Genomic DNA, 21,368 nt, shown 5'->3' with positions numbered 1-21,368 from the left:
AACATCTTAAATGTTATATTGTATCAGTTTGTTTTATTTGTTAAAGGGATTTTTTTTATCATTCAGCTATCATAATAAATTCCTTCGAGTAAACAAATTTTGTGATTAAAAAGAAAAAAAAAACCCTTTAAAATTGCTTTGCATGGTTATATATTTTTATTAACTATAACCTATATGAATTATGGTTGAGTAAATGAAAGAAATAAAATTAATTTTGCAATCATATTATTGTTAAAATATACAAATATAAGTTTATAATTAAAATTTTAAAATTTATGAATATGAGTAACTCTTTTTAATACAACTTTATCATCATAAGATGTCATCGGATTGGTGGTTAGTTAAAGTTTAATTTTAATGAATAGGAGTTTATGAATTCATCAAATACTAATGCTAATAATAAATCATAAATTTTAAAGGGAAAACATTGATGTATGACTAATGATAGTGGGTGACATGGCGACACGTGGCAAGATTACAATCCTTGCCATTGAGTTTTAATATATATATTGATTGATTGATTGATTGATGTTCCTAACTTGGATGGATGTGCAATCATACAACATTTTTAATGGCTCCCCCTACTTACTTCAAGAAGCAATAAAGTTAAAATACTATGCCATTATTCACATATTTTAATTACCATGACTAAATTTTATATTCTATAAGTAAGGAGATATATAATCATATGAAATCTTGTTAAATTTGCTTTTATATATATATATATATATATATATATATATATATATATATATATATATATATATATATATATATATATATATATATATATATATATATATATATATATATATATATATATATATATATATATATATATATATATTTGACAAAACATTTCAGTATTTGAAAGTCCGAACGATCATCTCCCGTCGTCCTTCCGGCTTGCTATCTCTTTATATCTCGAATCCCTCGGTGGCCCATACGAGTGCGAGACAAAGCTTTTCAAGTGTAGTCTAGTTCTATTGAGTAGTAGTAGTTTAAGAAGTCTTTTCGTAGGCTGATCTTCTTTAGTCACAAAAACTTCCACTGAATAGGTGGAAGATTCATCAAACGTAAAATGAGATGTGTTGCAATTTTTATTGAAAAAAAATACATGCACAATGCTTAAATGATAAGGAATTCATAACCATTTATATCTAATAAACAACCATATTGGAGTATGTGTGAATCAATTTTGTGCATATTTTATAGTTAAAATTGCTATTTTTCAACTAAATGTGCAACTTTTTCATCATTTACATAACAAAATGTACATATTTTTACATCAAGCTCCTAAAAACTGACTTTTAGTTCCTACAAGAAAATATGCATATTAATATAAAATTAGTGTGTGGCTCGGCCGATACATCGCGATTTACTGTGAATATCAATAAATATTATGTAAATATAAATGATATAATTTCATTTTTGTGATAAGCATTTTTATTGCCATTAAAACATGTTTATAACACTTTATGAATGATGATGTGGCACAATACATTAATAAGGTGATGTGACACACATCTAATACATGTGAGGGGTGCCACGTGATACGTACTCTTGTTTTAGGGACATTTGTTAATATAAAGTATCGATATAGATTGTAAGCTAGACATTCAAGCTCCTCTTAATCCTTCTCAACTTTCTCAATCTAAGATCTTTTCACATAATAATATTGTTATTAAATTTAATGTATGATATTATCTCATTTGACCCTATATGGGTTATATCTAGTGAGAAGTTTCTTTTAAAATAAAAATAAAATAAAAAATAAACTATACATATGCAACTTTTTTGAAATGAATGTTTATATATGTTGAGCTCAATGTCCAATTCTTTTTTAATGGAAAGATCGAAGTATTCTTTTGATAAAAGCGGAATTTAAAATTAAAAATTAAACATATTTGATAGATATTATATTTAGGATAATATTTGTCGCAGATTAGGATATTAAATGTATATCTAGGTTTCCTAACGTGATTAGGTCTAGCGTTGTAAACTCTATATATTTGATCAATGGTACACACTCCAGATTAAGGAGTTTTCCCGAAATCTAACAATATTAATGTAAGATTTTATTTGGTTAGTTTCAAACTCTCAGTGTTTGATTTTACATATTCAACTCTTTTTTAAAAAGATACATATTTAAAGTTATTTTCTTTCCGTTGATGCGTACTTCCAATTTTGAACTAATTACGTTCACACTGTTACAGAATAGGTCTTTAAATATTGTGAACTGAATAGAATTTATCTTGTAGAACAATACTCCATATATTCTTTTTTAATTGTTACATTTGAAACAATTTTCTGTAAAAGAAACAAGTTTTACAGCAGACAGAGCAAAACTATACCATCAATAATATAATATTTGATATTTTGAAAGTTAAATCAATACAAATCTAAAATGCTCACAAATGATCAAGTGTGTAAAGTGTAAAAGTATACTTACAAGTAAAGAAGAACGAAAGAAGATAAATAACTCAAGACAACGATCCCTGTAATATTCATCTCAATGGGGGATAAATCAAAGGTGAAGACTATTAATATTCGAAGCATGGTTTCCTGATCATGGGCATCTAGGAAGTACCAGAATACCACGGTAGAATATGTAGGCCCAAACACCAATAACTTGTCCTTCGGTTGTGTAATCGAATTGCAGAAAACTTGATATTTACGATTTCTCATTTTGTATTTTTGGATTCACTTCACGGTTGCACAACTTTCGCATAGCTCAATCTGAATCAATAAAATACCCACTAAAATTAATCTCAGAGAACTAATACTACTGATCTTATATTTCTGTGCTAGCATGTGTTTCAACAGCTTTCAATCAAAAACAATAGTACTATGGAGTTCATAATACTACTTGCTCAGCTTTCATCTTGAGCTGGAGCTTCACTTAATCTGACAGATCGAGGGAGCATAAACTCAGCAAACATTGGATAGTGGGAGGATGGGTAACACCCATCGATATTATCATTCACTACTTCACATAATACTGGTATCAAGGATCTTCCTCTGTACAAAATCCAATCCACATGAAGATCCTGAGTTTGTCGATCCCAACAGAGACAAAGAGCCCTAAAAATCAACTTTAGAAATTCCAAAGCTCCCTGTTTGTCACCTAGCACACCATTAAAGCTTGTCAGAGGTTTGTAAACCAGATTCCACCAGTTTCACTGGTAAAAAAATTTTAAAAATTGCAGACTTTGAGCTTCAAAGATACCTCTGAATCCATGATAGGTGCGGATTAAGGATCCATTTTTTCTTACCCGTGCATTTGGCCATGTGTCTCTCATATCACCTACTACACCGTGCTCTCTGTAGACAAAAACAACGAAACTCATGTACTTTGTCCATTATTCTATCATGAATATGTATTCTCTCTCAATAATCTGGAGTCCCTATCTTGAGATCCAGAAACAGTATTAAAAACAGCAAGTTTGCTGGCTAGCCACTAGCCAATACATGTCACAAATAAACAAAATATGCCATGGTAAGTTGGAAACTGTTATTTTTGACACATCTAACTATGCAATGTAATTTTTGCTTCTGCATACCACCTTCTCCATTGCACATTTACTTCAGTTGTGTTCAATTAAGAGGGGAATCTTTTCCAAAGTGAAAATTATTAACAGTATAATCATAATTTTGACTTTAACCAAAGGCACATAATTTATTAAGTACCCCTATACTTTAATCTTCATTGGTAACACGTTCAAACTGTTAATAAAACAATAGTTTGGTCAATTACTAGCCTAAGTTCCTTCTCCAAGTCGTCACTTCCCCATCCTCTGTTTTCACAACCAACCAAATCATCTGCAACTGACTTTATTAATAAATTACCCCTCAAAACGTTTATCTATGAATCCCACAACAAAATAATTTTTTTTTGTTTCAATGAATTTTTTCCTGTAGAACTTGCTATACGACCCCGTATGCATCTGATTCTTCACAAAGTATTTGATTTGTTTGATATAAAGATAACTGTCTCTTCTGTGATTTTGATGTAAGGGCTGCTACTGTCATGGTGGATTTTGGATTAAGAAACATCAAGAAAATAAAATGATATAATTGAGAAATTTCAAGGGAAAGTAGAGATATTAAGACAAGGGTTTTGTAAATTTGCAGCTGAATCAAAATGGGTTGGTCTTAACATCAAGAGGAAATTTATGCAAGAATGCAGATCCTATTAAATGAGAGAATGATAGATAGAAAGATCAGAGGAAGAAAATGAAACTGATTTCTTAGGGTGCACAAATATAGTACTTAGAATTCCAGACTGATTGCTCCCCTCTTAACAGCAGCGAAAACCAATGCCAACCACTAGCCAGTAAATAATGTAGCAGCCAAATCGAAACCTGGCAACCAGCTTAAACTTTCAAACATATAACTTAAAAGGGGGTTTGTAGTAGTGCAGGAGCAGAAAGAAGGCAATGGTTTAAAAGCCTGTAATAGCAGGCGCAAAAGAAGGTGGGTGTAATGCTAATTGCTAAAGAAGTTGAATCTCTAACAAGTAGCAAAGAAGAAAACCATTTTTGATGATATGTGCATCCACCATTGTCGAGAAGCTGCAAATAGGTAAAAAAAGCACTGCACAATAAAGAAAGAAAAAAAAAACCTATATAAAAATGTTTTGTAATGTTTGCTCAAGTAATCAAATTTAGAAGTTGAAGGACACCAGTACCGTGTAAAGGGGTAATTATTTTGAGTACCAATTAAAAGAAGTCAAAAGAACAAGGGTATCATCAAATTTCTCATTCTATAGAAAGAAAGAAAGAAAAAATTCTAAGGGGTGAAAAGGTGAAATAATATTCTTGAGTAGAAAACATTTTTGCAAAAAGGGGTGCAAGGCAACATCCTTTCCATTCCAAATGTTTTGCTTCTGTCATCCCTCCACCCCCTTCATTCTAGAAAGGAAACTAGTAGTTTAAAAGTTGATTTCCACAGAAATAAAATTTTCATAGGAATATAATTTACAGTTCAAAAAGGTTTCCGTCCATAATGAACACGGGCAATTCAAAGTGGGTTGGGAAGTTTCTTAAAAGTTGATTTCCAAAGAAATCTAATTTTCATAGAATGTAATTTACAGTTCAAAAAGGTTTCCCTCCATAATGAACACGGGAAATTCAAAGTGGGTTGGGAAGTTTGTGTGGTTAGCAGTTGCACTTATTAGATACAAGCAGTGATGTTCAAGTATTAAATAGATTAAGTCGCAAGAGAAAGTAAATTAAGGCCATTTGACGATTTTTTTTTATAAATATTTCAACAAATGGCTAACGTATGACACACAATCACAAATAATAATCATAAAAAAGCTTCCTCACAAGCCTCTCATCTACATGGCAGTGACTGACAAGGGCTCAAATGCTTGTTAACGAAAAATACGAAGAAAATATATATACTCCCTCCGTTACGAATTACTCGCAACAATTACTATAAATAGCCGTTACACATTACTTGCAACAAAATTTTTTCTTTCCTTTTTTAGTAAGTTTTTTTGTATGATTTTACAAAATTGTCCTTACTTTTTTTTTAAACACCCTAATTAAAAAAAACTGATTTTATATTATTAACTTAAACTTTAACATTAATTAACTTAAGAATTTCCACCCAAATCAATCCCCTTCCCTCTCATCAATCATCCAGCCACCTTCATCATTCTTCATCTTCTTCAGTTCTTCCTCATCCCCATTATTTTTCTCTCTTCCTTCATCATCAAATTTCTTCATATTCTTCCTCATCCCCATTATTTTTCTCTCTCCTCCTCCAACCCCAGTCTCAAGGTTTTTTAGATCTTAGGGTATTGTGGATTTGCGGGATCGTGGTTTTCTGGGTTCGATTATGGGTTTGATTGGGGTTCTGGGTTCGATTGCTGGATATGGGTTTTGATTGAGGGTTCGTGGGTTTGGTTTTGGTTTTGGCCTTTTGGGGTTTTGATTGTGCTGGGTACGGAATGGTTAGTTGGGTGGTACGGTGGGATGCTTCTGGGTACGGTGGGTTGCTCTGGCTCGGTGATTCTGGGTTCATGGATCGTGTTGGGTGCGTAGGTGGTGATGGGTTCGTTAGTGGTGGTGGTTGTTGGTGGTTTCGATGATGCTAGGTAGTGGTGGCGGTGGCGGCTGGTTTCAGTCAGTGACGCTGGGTGGTGTAGTGGTTGGCGTCGCTGCTGCTTGGTGGTGTTGGTGGTGGTGGGTTATTTGATTTAGTTAAGGTTGAATTTGTTTTTCCTTTTTTTTTGGGTTGGATTAGTAGTTAAGCATATATCCTTATTTTTCATTAATCAAGCTTATGATCTTTTGCCTAGGAGTCTGCAATTCCCTCCTTTGTTGCGAGTAATTCGTAACGGAGGGAGTATGTGTGTGTGTGTGTGTGTGTGTGTGTGTGTGTGTGTGTGTGTGTGTGTGTATAATAGGGGCTGCCAAAAGCTCTCTCCAAAATGATCACTACTTCAAATTTTAAATACTACGTAAATTGATGTAAGATGCTAATACATGAAGAACGGAGAGAAGTTCTACTGATTCATTCAAAACAACAAAGGGATTTAATTGATATTCTACCTTGATCTCCCAAGAAGGAAACGTCCTGTAGTTGATTCCTTTTGTGTATTAAACCCTCCACAGTACACTACTGGCAAGCTTGGAGGTAATGAAGCGATATGCTGCCATGTAAGTAAAGCACCTCTTCGGCGTGCACGAGGACTGAACTCATCCATATTTGTGTTTACAATCTGGAAGGAAAAACCAGGAGGCTCAACCCCCCTAAGCTGAAATGTGTGGGTATCATGTCAAAGAAAAACATTGCTAAACAATGATAAAGAGGATTAAAAGATAAAATAAGCAATATCAAGGATATCGCCCAAGTTGCAATACAGGGAGCTACTGCTCCCCATGAAATACTTCCAGGGACAGATGGTGACTCTGATAACCAAAAGGTTCCACCTTCTACCAGCTCTACCTTCAAAGATGAATATTAACCAAGACAAAACATGAAAATAATAAATATATAAAACAGAGTCAACCAGCAAAGCTCCACCCAGAGAAAGGTCTAGGAAGGGAATACGTAAGCTCTCACCTTGCAAAAACAGAGACTTTTCCCCAGAAGATATAATGAACATAAAAATAATATAATAATGAAAAGATAACCAAACCAAGACATTGCATACCTTTTCCTTGTCAAAAAAGATAGCACAATGCTCATCTGAAGCATCTTCAACACCCTTTCTAGATATACCAAAATGCCCATAACCTGGGAATTTCAAAAAAAATACATATAAGGAAAAACTTTCAACTTTAAAGTTAACAGAAAAAAAATAATAAATTAATAAATAAAGACCCAAAGTCCACAAAGATCGTAAGAGAAAGGAACCATTGACCTTTACAGTTGTAAATCAAATATCTTACAAAGACTGACGAACTATGAGGAAGAGGTAAGTGATCAGTACTCGTAAGTAGACAATAAAGCAATACTATAATCTTGCTATCTGGTTCATTTGACAACTTAATGCCTCTACTTCATTAATAATTTCAAGAAAACCTTTAAAGTTTTATACGGCTTTCTCCAACAGCTTACGTTGAACTGTAAATGATTTTTTTGTACAACGTTGACTCAATGGACAAGCAAGTCCGGGTAACTGATATTACATAAAACCCCTTACCTCTCTGATTATCTGTTTACTTCTTGTAGAAACAAAAACCAAGGGAAATGAAAGACTAGATAGAAGATAGGTTTGTTATGGAATACTCACTCCATTTCAAAATAAATGTCCCTGTTTGACCGGCACATTTGCCGACGTTGAACTTTGACCAATAATATCTTTAGTTATCAATAAGCACAATTTATAATTTTTTGATGTTCTGAAACACAATGATGATAAACATGAAACACAATGATTAACAAGGTTCAAGGAGTCTTTTTAATGTCGATCAACTTATGAGATCACCCAATGGTTCCCTTGTAAGAAAAACATAATACCAGCCTAAACCATTCTTTAAGGAATAACCTTTATAACCATCAAGAGCAAACCATGAAAACTGAACAAAAGCAGGATGAAAACCAGAAACCAAAATCAGGAAAATGTTCGAGCTAGAGGTTTGAGTCAACATTTGGGCTAAAAACTACAACTTCCTTTCTTCTCTAGATTTAGACATAGTCTAGACCTGACAATCCTAACCTTGACCCAACTCAAATGACCCGGACTGTGACCCAATACCCGAAATCTACACGACATGTATCCGGCAAATGGAGTTGACCTGACCCGAAGTGTCCCAAACTAAAATTACCTTATAATTGAACTAAACATGTCTGCTACCAAAAATGACTCAAAATGTTCATCTCCAATTGTAGCCAAACTCATAAAAAAAAGCTCATTAATCAAATTATTAGTTCTTATTATCGATTTGAGCTTGATCCACAAATAGAACAAATCGAACATGACCCGACCCGATTTTAACTCGACCTATATGTGACTTGAACACATAAAAATGGTTTGTCCCGACCCGAAATTGACCTGATCCGAGTCATACCCGAAACCTGAATTGACCGATCTGACCCTAAAGCTGGGACGAATTCTTCTTCTTCGTCTTTAGAATTATTATACAAACTCTTTAATGTTCATGGCACAAATCAACAATTCTCCACCTTTTGACTTCCATATAAACAAAAAAAATAAAGTAATGTTCACTTTAAAACTAACAAATTTTAACGCTCCACCTAAAACAAAATACCATATGCCTTACAAGCTTTAGGAAATAAAAAAAGACATCTTTTCTAACGTATGAACTAGTGCAATGCCTAACATCAAATTCCAAAACTTGAACCATCCACATGACCTTGATTGAAAGTATAATGCCAAAACAATGAAACCACCGAGCATGCATTATCCAAATTGACCAAACTCTCTTCAAATACTTCTACATCTTAATACCAAAGTAAATATCAAGAATTTACATCATATTTCCTAGTTATAATTGTACTTAACAAATCATAAAAATACACAATCAGGATAAGAAATAGCATAACTACAAACACTCTAATGTGTAATTAAAATTGCTACAGCTACTTTATTACGAACTGAAAACATAAAACCTATCATAGACTCTCTAAATAAAAATTAACACGGTTTCTCATTTAACCGGTCATCATAAAGAGATCACACAAACCGCAAGCCCCAAAGCGTGTAAACCCTAAAGTGCATCACCAATCACCATCATCAAAATCTGAGGATTTATCATCTAAATTACCACCAATTTTCTCTTTCTTCTTCAACTTCGAAGGCTCAGACTAAACATGCCCTTTTGCATAGCAATAATTATAGGATTTACTTTTGTTAAAGTTCTTACCACAACGTACAACTAAAACATCATTTTATGAGTACCAACACATTCAGCAATTTACTTATATTAATAAAAAATCCTTGAGTTAGGTACCTTAGGGTATCCCCAAAATCCTCTTAATCCAATCATCATCACCAAATAACAAGGTTTCACGAAAATTCTTATAAGAGGGTGGCAAATAACATGACAGCTACTACAAATACATAGTAACAGAAAGAACTCATCTATATGAGATTTAAGTATTTAACTTTCTTCTAGACAAATATCCTAAAGTCTACATATGAGTAGTAGACGATAGGTGATAGTCTCACTCATATAACGTGACCTAAGACCATCTCCAATGGCGAGACTTGCGTGAGTTTTAAGGAGAGAGAGTATTTTTTTCAAAGGATAACAATAAGTTGGTATCTAAACTTAGCAACTCCAAAAAGTGTGGACCCTTATCAATTTATAATATATTTTGTAATTTATTTAAGGTTTTTTTTTTTTTTTTTTTTTTTTTTTTTTTTTTTTTGAAAATCTTACAATAAGGATTTGGTGGGTCATAAATTGAAAGTGACATTAGTATACTTTAGAGAGTCTCACCATTGGGAAATTAGACTTCACATGAGTTACTAAATTATGAAGTGGGTTGGGTATCACCATTGGAGGTAAAAAAAACTCATTTTTTATTTCAATACTCAAAGTTGAGTCTCACCATTGGAGATGGTCTAGCTATAACCACAAACCTATTGTTGTAGTCTTCTTGGAACTTCTCATTAGAGAAAGTGAGAGACTAAGTTGAATCGCTGATTAGACTTTTTAATCCATTTCCTCCTACTAAAGACATATCTAAAGGCCTACATCACCAAGAGCCTTGTGCAAACTGCCTTCACTTTAATTACCATTGTACTAAATTTCACTGGCCTAACAAACAATTCTATATCAAATTTTATTGTTGACATGGTAAATCAAATTTTTCTATAAGCAACTTACATAATAATACCATAAAAGTTGGCTCTAGAAACTAAGTGTAGTGAAAAAGGCGGTGTAGTATTTGATTTGTGTGGAGCAAAAATCAACAATGAAATAGATGATGAGAAGCAATAAGGATAAACAAGAAACACAAGGATTTACGTGTTTCATTCCATTGAACCTATTATGTGAGAAAAGGATTCAGAGCTTTTCTTAACCTTCATAAGTTGATTACTTCTCAAGTTTGAATTACATAGAGTTCCAAAGATCATTAATCGAGGTATAAAAGGGAGGTTGGTGCTTCAAAGAATTTACATCCATCTAAAATACTTCCTCCATTTTTTCATGTTTATGATCAAACTGGGAATATGCAAAAAATACTAAGAATACCGAACATGTAAGCCAAAGTAGTATAAAGTATGCTTCCTCCGTTTCTTTATAGTTGCAGCACTTCCCTAAAATAGAATTGTCACAATAGTTGCAACACATTATAAAAGGAAGGTTCTTATGATAAAAAAAATGTACTATTACCTTTATTTAAAGCTCATGACTCACTTGATTATACTTCTAACAACCTCTTAACCCCATTTTAAGTGCATTACATTATGTGAGGTCCACTTCTCTTAAATACCGTGATAAAAAGTGTGTTGTAACAATAAAGAATTGGAGGGAGTATTAAACAATGGGATTGGGGTAAGATAAAGGTGGATAAAGTTAGATATAGGGCTCGTTTACTGTAGGAATTAAATTACCGTAGGAAGTTCTAATTCATGGGAAATAAATTCCTTTAGCTAAATCCATAGGAAGTGTGAAATATCTATTTGGTTGACATCATGAAAAATAAATTCCCAGGGTCAAATACTCCGTAATTAACCATCCTCTATATTCTCTTCCTTTCTCTCTATCACTCTTCTCTAATTCCAATCTGAAAATTTCATCATCTCCCTTCATCCCTCATCTCCACGGCTCCACCACTACAACCACCACTCAAAAAAAAAAAAAAAAAAAAAAAAAAAAAAAAAAAAAATCCTAAATTTCCATCCACACATTATATTTCTTTCTTTATGAATCTCACAATATATCAAATACCCAATTGATTTAATCAAAGTTTGAAGCTTTACAATCAAAATTATAAAATTGAATTTGGATGCTAACTTCAATTGGGTGTCTCAAAGCTTCGATTTTCATCAGCGTATTTGCAAAAAATTTTGATTTTCATTATTTTTGGGGAAAGTTTTGATTTTTATGATGATTTTAGGGGAAGTTTTGGTTTTTATGATTTTAGAGGAAGTTTTGGTTTTTATGATGATTTTTAAAGTAAGTTTTGGTTTTATCATGATTCTTAGAGAAAGTTTCATGATTTTAGGAGAAAATTTTGATTTTTATGAAGGTGGATCGCAATGATGACGATGATGGTTGATAATGAAGGTGATGGTGATGATTAAGGCAAAATGATGACGATTATGGTGGATATAAGGAGGAAATAAGTACAGGAATTTTGATTCACCGTGGGGGGAGTCGGTGAATCAATTCCTCCATATTGTGGGAATTTTCATTTGGCAACCAAACAACAAAATGTAGCATTTCCCAGGAATTTTGATTTATTTCCACCGAAAATCATTGTCAACCAAACGACCCCATAGTGTGTGTGTAATAGAATACTTATTATAGGGTAAGGAAGTAAGATGTTAATAAGGGTATGCCAAAATAAGAAAAAAGTAAAGGGAAGGGAGTATAACAAAAAAGAACGGATGGAGTATTTATTTATACAAATTTTTACTAATCTAACTGATTTTTATTTTGAACTAAAAAATTTCAATAAAAAAAATTGAGAGCTTGAATCATCTAAAGTAGCTATAAATAGATTAAATAGTTATTGAAGAGAGAGGGACGTTTTATTTTAAAGATAGTTGTGATCTAGCTATAAAGTTAGTAAAGGTTAAACAATTATCGTTGACTTCTTTTGATACCATCACCCCTTCCCTCCCCCTGCAACATGTCAAAACATGTCAAAGCATTGGCATCCAAGATATATGTCAAGAACAAACATCACAAGTTGTATATCTAATAACTTTATATTAGATAACAAGCATAATCAAATAAGTGAATAACAACAAAACCAATATCTCAAACCCAATAGGATGGGGTCTTTATATGATGTAGTCCATCACAACAATTATTCTTCCATTTGTCTCCATCTAGTGTAATAAACTTTGCACACCCATTTTCCCTTGGCACAATTCATCTTTACAGAATGTTGAGGTTCTTAGAAGAAGCACATTAAAAAGATGGAAGTAATGAAAATGCACATGTTAAGATGGATGTGCGAGAAATAAATCAAGGTAGAGAGAGACCGATAATGACTTGATTGGAAGGAGTTAAGAAGGATATGAAACATATGGATTTGCATGAGAATGAGGTATTTGATCATAAGGGATAAAGGAAGAAAATTTTTGTGGATGACTATACGGAATATCACTTTTGGTTCATGTGGCCGACCCACTTATGGGATTAAGGTTTTAATTGATTAATTGGTACAAGTCATCTTTGACCTCTATCGGCTTCTTCTAAAAAACTTCATAACTCCAACTCTCCACTTTCCTTGCCAACGCACCTTCTAAAGTCTAAACAATGTCACAGTTGGCCAAACCACGGCGATTTCTTCTTCAACATTCCTCCATACATCTTCCAAATTACGTTTCTTAAGGTGCTACAATAGATAGACCCAAATACTCAATTCCACAATTACTAACTTAACCTTGCATGCTTGCCACGATGCTAGCTTAATTTTTTTTTGTAAAAAGAAAAAAAAGCTTGTTCAAAACGAATATTCTATGCCTACATATCTCTCCAAAGCCAGCATATCAAGAATAAAATTTCAGACTCCTCTTATAAGGGTAGCATAACAATCAACAAATCGTCTCTTAAAAGCAATTGATATACCTAGGGATACATTGTTCCAAATATGTATTCTTAGGAAACACACCTTACTGGAAACCAAGAACGCCGTAAGAAGGTTGGCCATAAAACCTCTCCACATCGAAGTTATAAATCAAACGGCTTGGTTTGATTTTTCAACTAGACATGTGCATTTCTGTCAATTAGCTCTAAACAATTTTTAAATTCGTGATCATTTACAAAAGGGTTTCTAGTATAGAAAGAAGAAACACGGAAAACAGCAAAATGCAATACCAGGTAATCCCTGCTGAAGATAATCCAACTGCAACTTCATGCCTGATTAATTTAAGTGAAAAGGAATCAAAAAACTTATGTTGGGAAAGAAGAAGTGAAAGAAAAAATGGCGAAGAGAAAAGATATACCCTGTTGTGTACATAAGAAGGTGGGTGAATAACTGGTAATGACGCTGATGCACAAATCTTTCCTGTTTTCCCATGAATTCAAACTATCAACAGGCTGTTCGTCATGGAGGTTAAAGGTCATCACAGTGAGTGATAAACTCATCCTTCACAATCATCAGCCAGTGAAGATGAAATTTCCAAATCGAGCTGAAGAACCCTAATAAATCCCCAATTAAGAGTTCTGCACTGATACTCACAACTTCAGACCCCCGGCAATTCAAATGCAGAGCATTGATGAATTATATGCTTGGATCCAAACAAGTCAATTATTATGCAAGAAAATGATTGAAATTTATTGTTGAAGATGGGAGGAAAGAGAATAACTTTAGCTTGGGAGTTGGCACAATTTCTACAGTACTCCTGGTACTCCAGGGGGCCAAATACTAGCTTTTGAATTAAAAAAAAATCCTTATTCTATTTTTGTTCTTCTGCTCTTCCCTTTGCCTAACTTTATTTTTCAAAAATTTTCAAATAATCACTCTATTATTAAGAAACTAGTTTTAGCCCCGTGCAATGCACGGATTTATAAAGTATTATATAATAATAGTAAATTGAAATAGAATTAATTGAAATTAAATGACTTATGATACATTATTTTTAAAAAAAAATTGAATTTACTAATGTCTACCTTTAAATATTTTAATTTTTTTAAATTTTTTTTTTAAAAAAAATAGCATTTTGGAGGGAAAATTTTTCACAAAATCATGCCAAGTGTCCCCTTCGGTGATTACTTTAGTATATAGTATAGATTTTGTTGAATTGAAGAGCTAATTGCTCAAATTACCAAAATAAAAAAAAAATTAAAACCCTTTGTTTCAAAAAAATAGAAAAATTAAAACCCTAAAAATCAATTAAGTGTTTTATATTTGTGAGAATTGATAAAATTTGAACAGCAATTTGAATGAAGTTGATTGTATTCAAAGAAGAGAAAAAGAATCAAACAAATTTATGAGAATTTTCAGAAGAAATTTTACGTAAAAAAAATTAGGTGAGCAAATTTTTTCGGGGAGGGATATTAACGTATTGTTTTGTAAAAATAACATACATTTGAAAATAACAAAAAGTTGAAGCAAAATAACAAAAAGTTCAAGTAAGATAACACAACAATCTGTTAGCAAAATAATAAATTATTTCACTGAAATAATACAAGGTTCGTGTGAAATAACATAAGTTAATAGTAAAATAACACGGGCTGAGGTTTTCACAAAATAACACTAGAATTTATCAAAATAATAAACACAATGTTTTAGCTTAGTAACATAAGGTTATGTTAGCAAACAACAACACAAGATCTGCGTAAAATAACATAATGTTTTAGTAGAACTACATAGTATTTAATTAGTAAAATAACATAAAGTTTTCTTAAAATAACACAACATTTTGACAAATTCAAAAATAACGATTCGATTGAATCAAATCAAATTAACATATTTAGTTCACATTAGCAGTATCATTTTTAATTAATTAAACTAAAAACAAAACAAATTAAATATACTTACTTTGTTTTGCTCATTCTTGTTCATAATTGTCGTTTCTTTATATTTTTCATAACTATAAACCATTTTTTATGTTGTGAAATTGATTTTCAGCTTTGATAGAGCAATTTTGTGCTTGTTTGAGTGGTTAAAATAATAATCAATAGAAATTTTTTGGTTTTTGTTGAGAAGAATGAAAGATTTGATGATGCTAAAATGGTGGGCTGGGAAATTAGAGAGAGAAAAGGTGGGGAGAGAGAAAGTGGAGAGAGAAATGAAATTGAAATTTTGCTTATTTTAGGTTTACATTGATTTATATACTCTCACAGCTTTTTATGTTATTTTGTTTTAAAGATGTGTTATTTCATTTAATATGTTGAAGTACCATGAGAATAGTACTCCAGTAGTACCTAATACTAATTGGGGAGTTGGATTATCTTGTGTACACTCTAGACAGACGATGCGGGAGGGTAAATTATTGCATATACATTATACATGGGCACTTTGGTCATTTCATCTTTTTTGTACTCACTCTGTTTTTAAATACTTGCTCCAGTTTTCCTTTTCGACCGTTATTAAATATTTGCTTCATTTCTTTATTACTCGTTCCTATAATATAGTTTTTGTTTGTGTTTTTTCACGATATTTAAGAAATAAGAGGAAAAGGTAGATGAAGTACATTAATAAAAGTGAAATGTACAATTATAGACAAAATTTAGAAAGAGAAAGAGGAAAAAAGTACAAAGCATGTTCAAAATTCAAGGGTAATTTAGGAAGTACAATGAATAAATTTTGACTTTTACCACCTAAAAAAACGACAAATATGCTTTTAACACCTCCATAGTCTAAAATTTTATTTTACTACCACAGGAAAAAAAATTAAAGTTAGACCAAAATTCAGCTCTAGTGACGGAAAAGTGATGTGGGGCCCACGAAAATGGCTAGTTTTTTTAATTTTTTTCCCAATTTCTCTCAATTTCCTTGTTTATTTAAACTCATCTTATTCATTTCTCCAAAAAGATGTTGAATTGAGCAAACTTTGCGAATATCTTTCCAAATCTTCAAATTTGCTCTACCTAACAAATTAACAATCCTAGCATCCAATTGTTCCAGATTTGTGCTCGTTTAACAATGTCAGCTGTTAGGGAAATCTGAAGAAGGTAAGCATTTCACTTAATTCGCAAATACCATGAATTATTAGGTATATTTTCGTAATTCATGTCATACTTATGTTCCAATTGTTATGTATCATTAGAATTGTTGACATGACTTATGAATTGAGCCCCAAGTCAGATTTTAAAAATTAGGATTCATGTTAGTAAAAATTAATTTGGGGTTTTTTTGAAAAATGTAATTGCTTGATATGATTAGGCTTAGGGAATGATAGTTGTGTTCAATTAGAACTAATATTGAGGTTGTTGGTTGAAAATTGCAGAAGGAAATGTCTTCCATAAGTGTAAATGCTACCTCCTTTTCAACTACCTAGATGCGAAAGAAAGTAAAGGATGAAGGTGAGAGTTAGAGCTTCTCTTTAGAAGAAAAATAATAGGAGAGAGATGAAAATATCAGAAAATTTAATGGGAGGAAGGTGAGGAATTGAAAGCAATTGAATAGGGAAGGTGAGAAAAGGAAGAGAGAGAGAGAGGGAAATCGGGTTTCTAGCATCTAATTAGGAGGGAAATAAAAATAAGTGGGACCCACATCACTTTTCCATCACCAGAGTTGGGGTTTGGTGGGAAAATCTAACCTTTTTTTTTGTGGTGGTAAAATAAAACTTTAAATTATGGAGGTGGTAAAAACAAATTTGTCGTTTTTTGGAGGTGGTAAAAGTCAAAAATTTCCTATTTTTAATGCCAATCTATTAACCCCACTTGCTAAGATTTAAATGAAAATTTATTTTATTTATAATATTTATTTTTATTTTTTTCATAATTTAATTTCAAAAGTTTCAAATTATTAATTAATCTGGGTCGAAAATTATTTGAACAAATTATTTTATGCACCTTTATTCTACAATTTATGTTCAATCACACAAGCCTAACCCATTTGTTTACTTAATCGACCCATTTTTTTTATGAGGCCCAATCTTTCTTTTTACCCTACAATAATTCTCTCCTATAAATACCCCATGAATCTCCAAAAATTTCCCACACAAAAAGGTTAGTCTTATTTTCATCCTCCTTTGTTTCATTATTTTGCTTAATGTTAATTTAATTGTTTTGGGTTTTGATTCTAGTATAAAGATTATATTTTTAGTATCAAATTATATTTTAATGGTATAAAGATTATAAATTTCAGATTATATTTATGTTATAAATTTCATATTTTATGAATTATAAACCTAGGGTTTCAATTATTGAAAATCATGATTTTAGGGTTTTTATGAACAATTGATTTAGGGCTTTTATAGTAATGATATTTTGAAATTTTGGTGATTATAACTACTGATTAGTTTAAATTAATTCCAGATTATTTTGAACACATAGATTCGTGTTTTAATTTTTAGATTCCCGTTCGTTAATATTAATCCCGTTTTAATCCCGATCAGGTTCTAAACTCATCTGATTTTGACAAAAAAGTAGTGTTTTCCATGTGGAAACACTGTTTTAAGAAAGACTTACTACCTTTGGTAATGAGCACCACCCTCTCGTGGCCAAATTCAACCTCTAAATATGATTTCGGGCAGTTTTTGGTTTTTAACGAAGTTTTTTTAAAATTTTATCCTTGAGTTTTAAGGGTAAGAGATAATTTAATTTTTTTATGGATAACATAAGTATAAAGATGTATTTTGATGAAGTTTTGAAGTGGTTTTCGATTAGTTTAAAATGCTGGAATTTTATTTAAAGTAGTATAATTGTGATTTTAATAAAAGGGTGTGATTACCTATTAAAAGGGAGATTTTTTAGGGGTTTTTAATATAATTTTTAGATTTTTATTAGACTTTGAACTTGCTGTAATTTCATGTATAAGAGTGTATTTTAAGGTTTTTATGAAGAAAAATTTAAAGAACTATATATAAGCCTTTAATTTTAACAAAAGGGAAGGTTTTAAAGTGTTGTTTGATTTGGATTTTGAAGGTTTTAAAGTAAGTTAGTATTGCTGTAAATTTGATTGATTGGGTATTGATTGAGATGTTATTATTTGGCTTAGGAGAGGAGTTTATTGAAGGTGATTTCTAGTTAGTAAAGTGGCATACCAATTCGTTTGCTCAAGGCACGTACAAGTTACGAAACCTTTCTTTTAGGTGCATGTTTAAGGACGACGGATCGAGAACTTAGTATCATGTATAGGGATGACTGAGTTAAATTGTTTGGTTATACATTGTGAATTTCAAATGACGTGCACTATTTTATATTGCAAGTATTATTTGTGCTCTAATTATGCAAGGTGCGCTTAGAGGCAAAGGTATATGATTGGTGTAATGATTAATTTATTACTCATTCATGATTATGCAAGCAGGATGAGTAAAGGAAGATTTAAGTCTTCTAAGACGAGGTTGAGGTTTTGGGGTGCCTTATGCACTCAAGGTGTTTATACACCGAGGTAGTAAAGGAATAAATAATAAATGTTGCTTGCCACTAATAAATCAAGAATTGAAATTGAAAAGTTGTTTTACTTGATTGAATTGATATTGGATTGATTGTATTGTTATGCATATGAGTCATCACCAAGTCTAAACCTGTAAATCACGTAAAGTGCAAGATGGATGAGCAATAAAACTCTGGATTGGTGCACTTCTGGAGTAATGACAATCAGGGGTTGGGGTACATGGGGTATTAGCCGTGTACTTTTCTCGAGGCCGTCTGATCTACGAGTCTCTTATTTCAAATATTTTTCAAAACTAGGAGTTAGGTGAGATCTCATACTAACTACGGTCACGGAGTCGCGCCCGTGGTCGTTGGATGTTTATTGATGTTTCCGAAAGGAGGCATGGAGTTTTTCTTTTATTGATGTTCCAAATGGAGCATGGGTTGGACAACCTTGTCTATTGCGTAATCCAATGAATAAAAATAATGATTTACCTATTATTAATTAATGGAGTCTTAGTAATATAAATAGTTGAGTCGTGTGTTGAGTCTATAATTTAATGATGCATGATGATTGATTATTAGTAGCATGTTATGGATTTCTTAATTTATTTTGCAGCTTGTATGTACTCAGCTTTGTTGATTGCGTGCTTTGTGTGTCTTTCTTTGGTCATGGCCTTCGCCTTTCAATGACCCTGTGACGATCCAATTTTTACACTTGTAATATTGGAGAGCGGAATCATCACAGGTTCTTACACATGGAGCATTCATCAGGGTTGTGGGATCTTGAGTAGAGAGTTGGTTGTTTGCATTTTATTTCTTTTGCAAGTTTGAATTTATTTTAATTCGATTTTATTCGACACTATTTCTTTTGGGTTTGAATTTATTTGAACACTGAATTTAATCACTTACTACTTTTATTGGGTTTTGAATAAAGGCCTTAATGGTTCCAAGTTGTATGACTTAATTTGGTTTCATTCGTTGGTTTTGAAACTTATTTATAACTGATTTAGTTTTTCCGCTGCTATTTACTGATAAAGCCTTAATGTTTGAGCACGTGGCGGTAGCACGCCAGTAATTCTCTTGAATATTGTTCAGGGTCCTCAGAGGTTTAAAGAGAGAATTATTGGGGTGTTACATTTTTAATTCTCTTTTGTTTCCTGTCTCCATATCAACAAACATGATTCACTTATATAATCAACTATTGTACTCCGTTAATGCAATTACCTTATTACTTTGTGCGTAAACAAGTTATACACTCATTAGAAACCAAAGGCTTCTTTTTTCACATATTCAACTCAACAACTATTACATGTATATAACATTAATAAATTTGTTATTAGTCGAAGAAATATGGAAAATGTCCAAATTCACCCACAAAGACATTGGCGAATGGTGATAACACATTTTGAGTGTCTATACAATATCTAAACTATTTAACCTTTAAATGCATATAAAAGATACGTAGTATTTCATATGACCCATATAATGAAAAAAAAAAATTCCGATTTCTTCAAATTCTTCAACACTAACCTTCTACTAACAACAGCAAGTTAGAATATCAAATTAGCACTTACACACATGATAATCAACAAACAATTAACATTTAATAAAGACATGATATAAAATCTAAGTGTTGTTTTAGTTATGTGAGTAAACACTTTGCAATTTAAGCAGAATTCATGAATCTAAAAATTCATAGAATTGTACAATCCTATTATCTGATCCCAATATCCCTTTCAATTCAAAGAACAATCTTGATCTAGATAACATTGGTTGCAAGACATGTAGTCCAAAGTCAACCTAACCTATCATTATAAAATACTCGTAGTTTTTTTTTTTTTTTTTTTTTCTTTAGATATACTAGTATATATATAATAGGCCTTCATGTGGCAAGCAAATCCTATCACCTCAACCAATCTGCATGACTGCATGTAGCATAGATCTCCTTATGTAGATTTTAATACCAACTATATGTATTCAAAATGAACACAAGGTACAAAGTTTATTGACTCAGTGATGCTATCTCCATATGAAACTAATTATTCGACCACAAATCATTCACAAAGCCAATCCAAATCTAACTGTAATAAATAATAAAGACCACTGCCTAACCCAAGTACTCAACTATAGAAGCTACTACATATTTCCTATGTTTTTTTTTTAATTGACACCATTTGACTTTTACACTTCACAAACTACACTTAAACTAACTTTTGTGGATAAAACATAATCATGTTCGTTCTTCTTTCAACTGTCTCAATGTATATTAAAATGGTGTGTTGGCAAGCGTGATAATAGAAAGGTGTCAACTAACAAAAATCGAATGAAATATTAAACAAACCTCCACTCTAAAACACTATATATTGATAACATAAGAGAGTGCTCTGTTCACTAAGAGCACATTGTTTGGATTGAGAGAATTAGAGGAAATGGAAGAGAAGAGAAGAAGGAATTCATCATCCCTTCTTTGGATACCTTATGATAGGAGGGGAGGGGAGGGAAGGGAAATGGAAGGATTCATTTTCCTCCCTCTTTAATAAACCAAATCCTTCCGATGTAGGAAAGATTTGAATGGAAAAATGTGACCTTACCTCCCACCCCCCCCCCCCCCCCCCTCCTTCCATTCCTCTCCCTTCCCTTTCTCTTTCACTTTGCTATCCAAACAAACTGTAAATATATTAAAGTTCATTGAACTGCGTCAACCTTGCTTTC

General features: G+C 32.1%; 1 protein-coding gene across 2 annotated transcripts; it reads right to left on the bottom strand.

Annotated features, from left to right (window-relative positions):
- Positions 1-2,349: 2,349 nt before the first annotated feature.
- LOC145617711 (putative RNA exonuclease C9B6.11c) lies at positions 2,350-14,023 on the bottom strand. 2 transcript variants are annotated; one of them, XM_081672452.1, is made up of 8 exons: positions 13,613-14,023; positions 13,485-13,526; positions 7,169-7,251; positions 6,859-6,960; positions 6,564-6,778; positions 3,230-3,324; positions 2,870-3,127; positions 2,350-2,739 (listed from the first exon to the last, which is right to left on the bottom strand). In XM_081672452.1, the coding sequence occupies exons 1-7, from the start codon at positions 13,752-13,754 to the stop codon at positions 2,874-2,876; spliced, it is 933 nt and encodes a 310-aa protein (XP_081528578.1). In that variant the 5' UTR covers positions 13,755-14,023; the 3' UTR covers positions 2,350-2,739; positions 2,870-2,873. The 2 variants fall into 2 exon arrangements, with proteins under 2 accessions (XP_081528578.1, XP_081528577.1); XM_081672451.1 differs by having other exon boundaries at positions 2,350-3,127.
- Between the last annotated feature and the right edge of the window lie 7,345 nt (positions 14,024-21,368).

Source organism: Chenopodium album, chromosome 26 (assembly GCF_948465745.1).
Source record: "Chenopodium album chromosome 26, dcCheAlbu1.1, whole genome shotgun sequence".
Classification (NCBI taxonomy): Eukaryota; Viridiplantae; Streptophyta; class Magnoliopsida; order Caryophyllales; family Amaranthaceae; genus Chenopodium; species Chenopodium album.
Note: the sequence above shows the minus strand (reverse complement) of the source record. Positions and strands in the feature narration are given on the sequence as shown.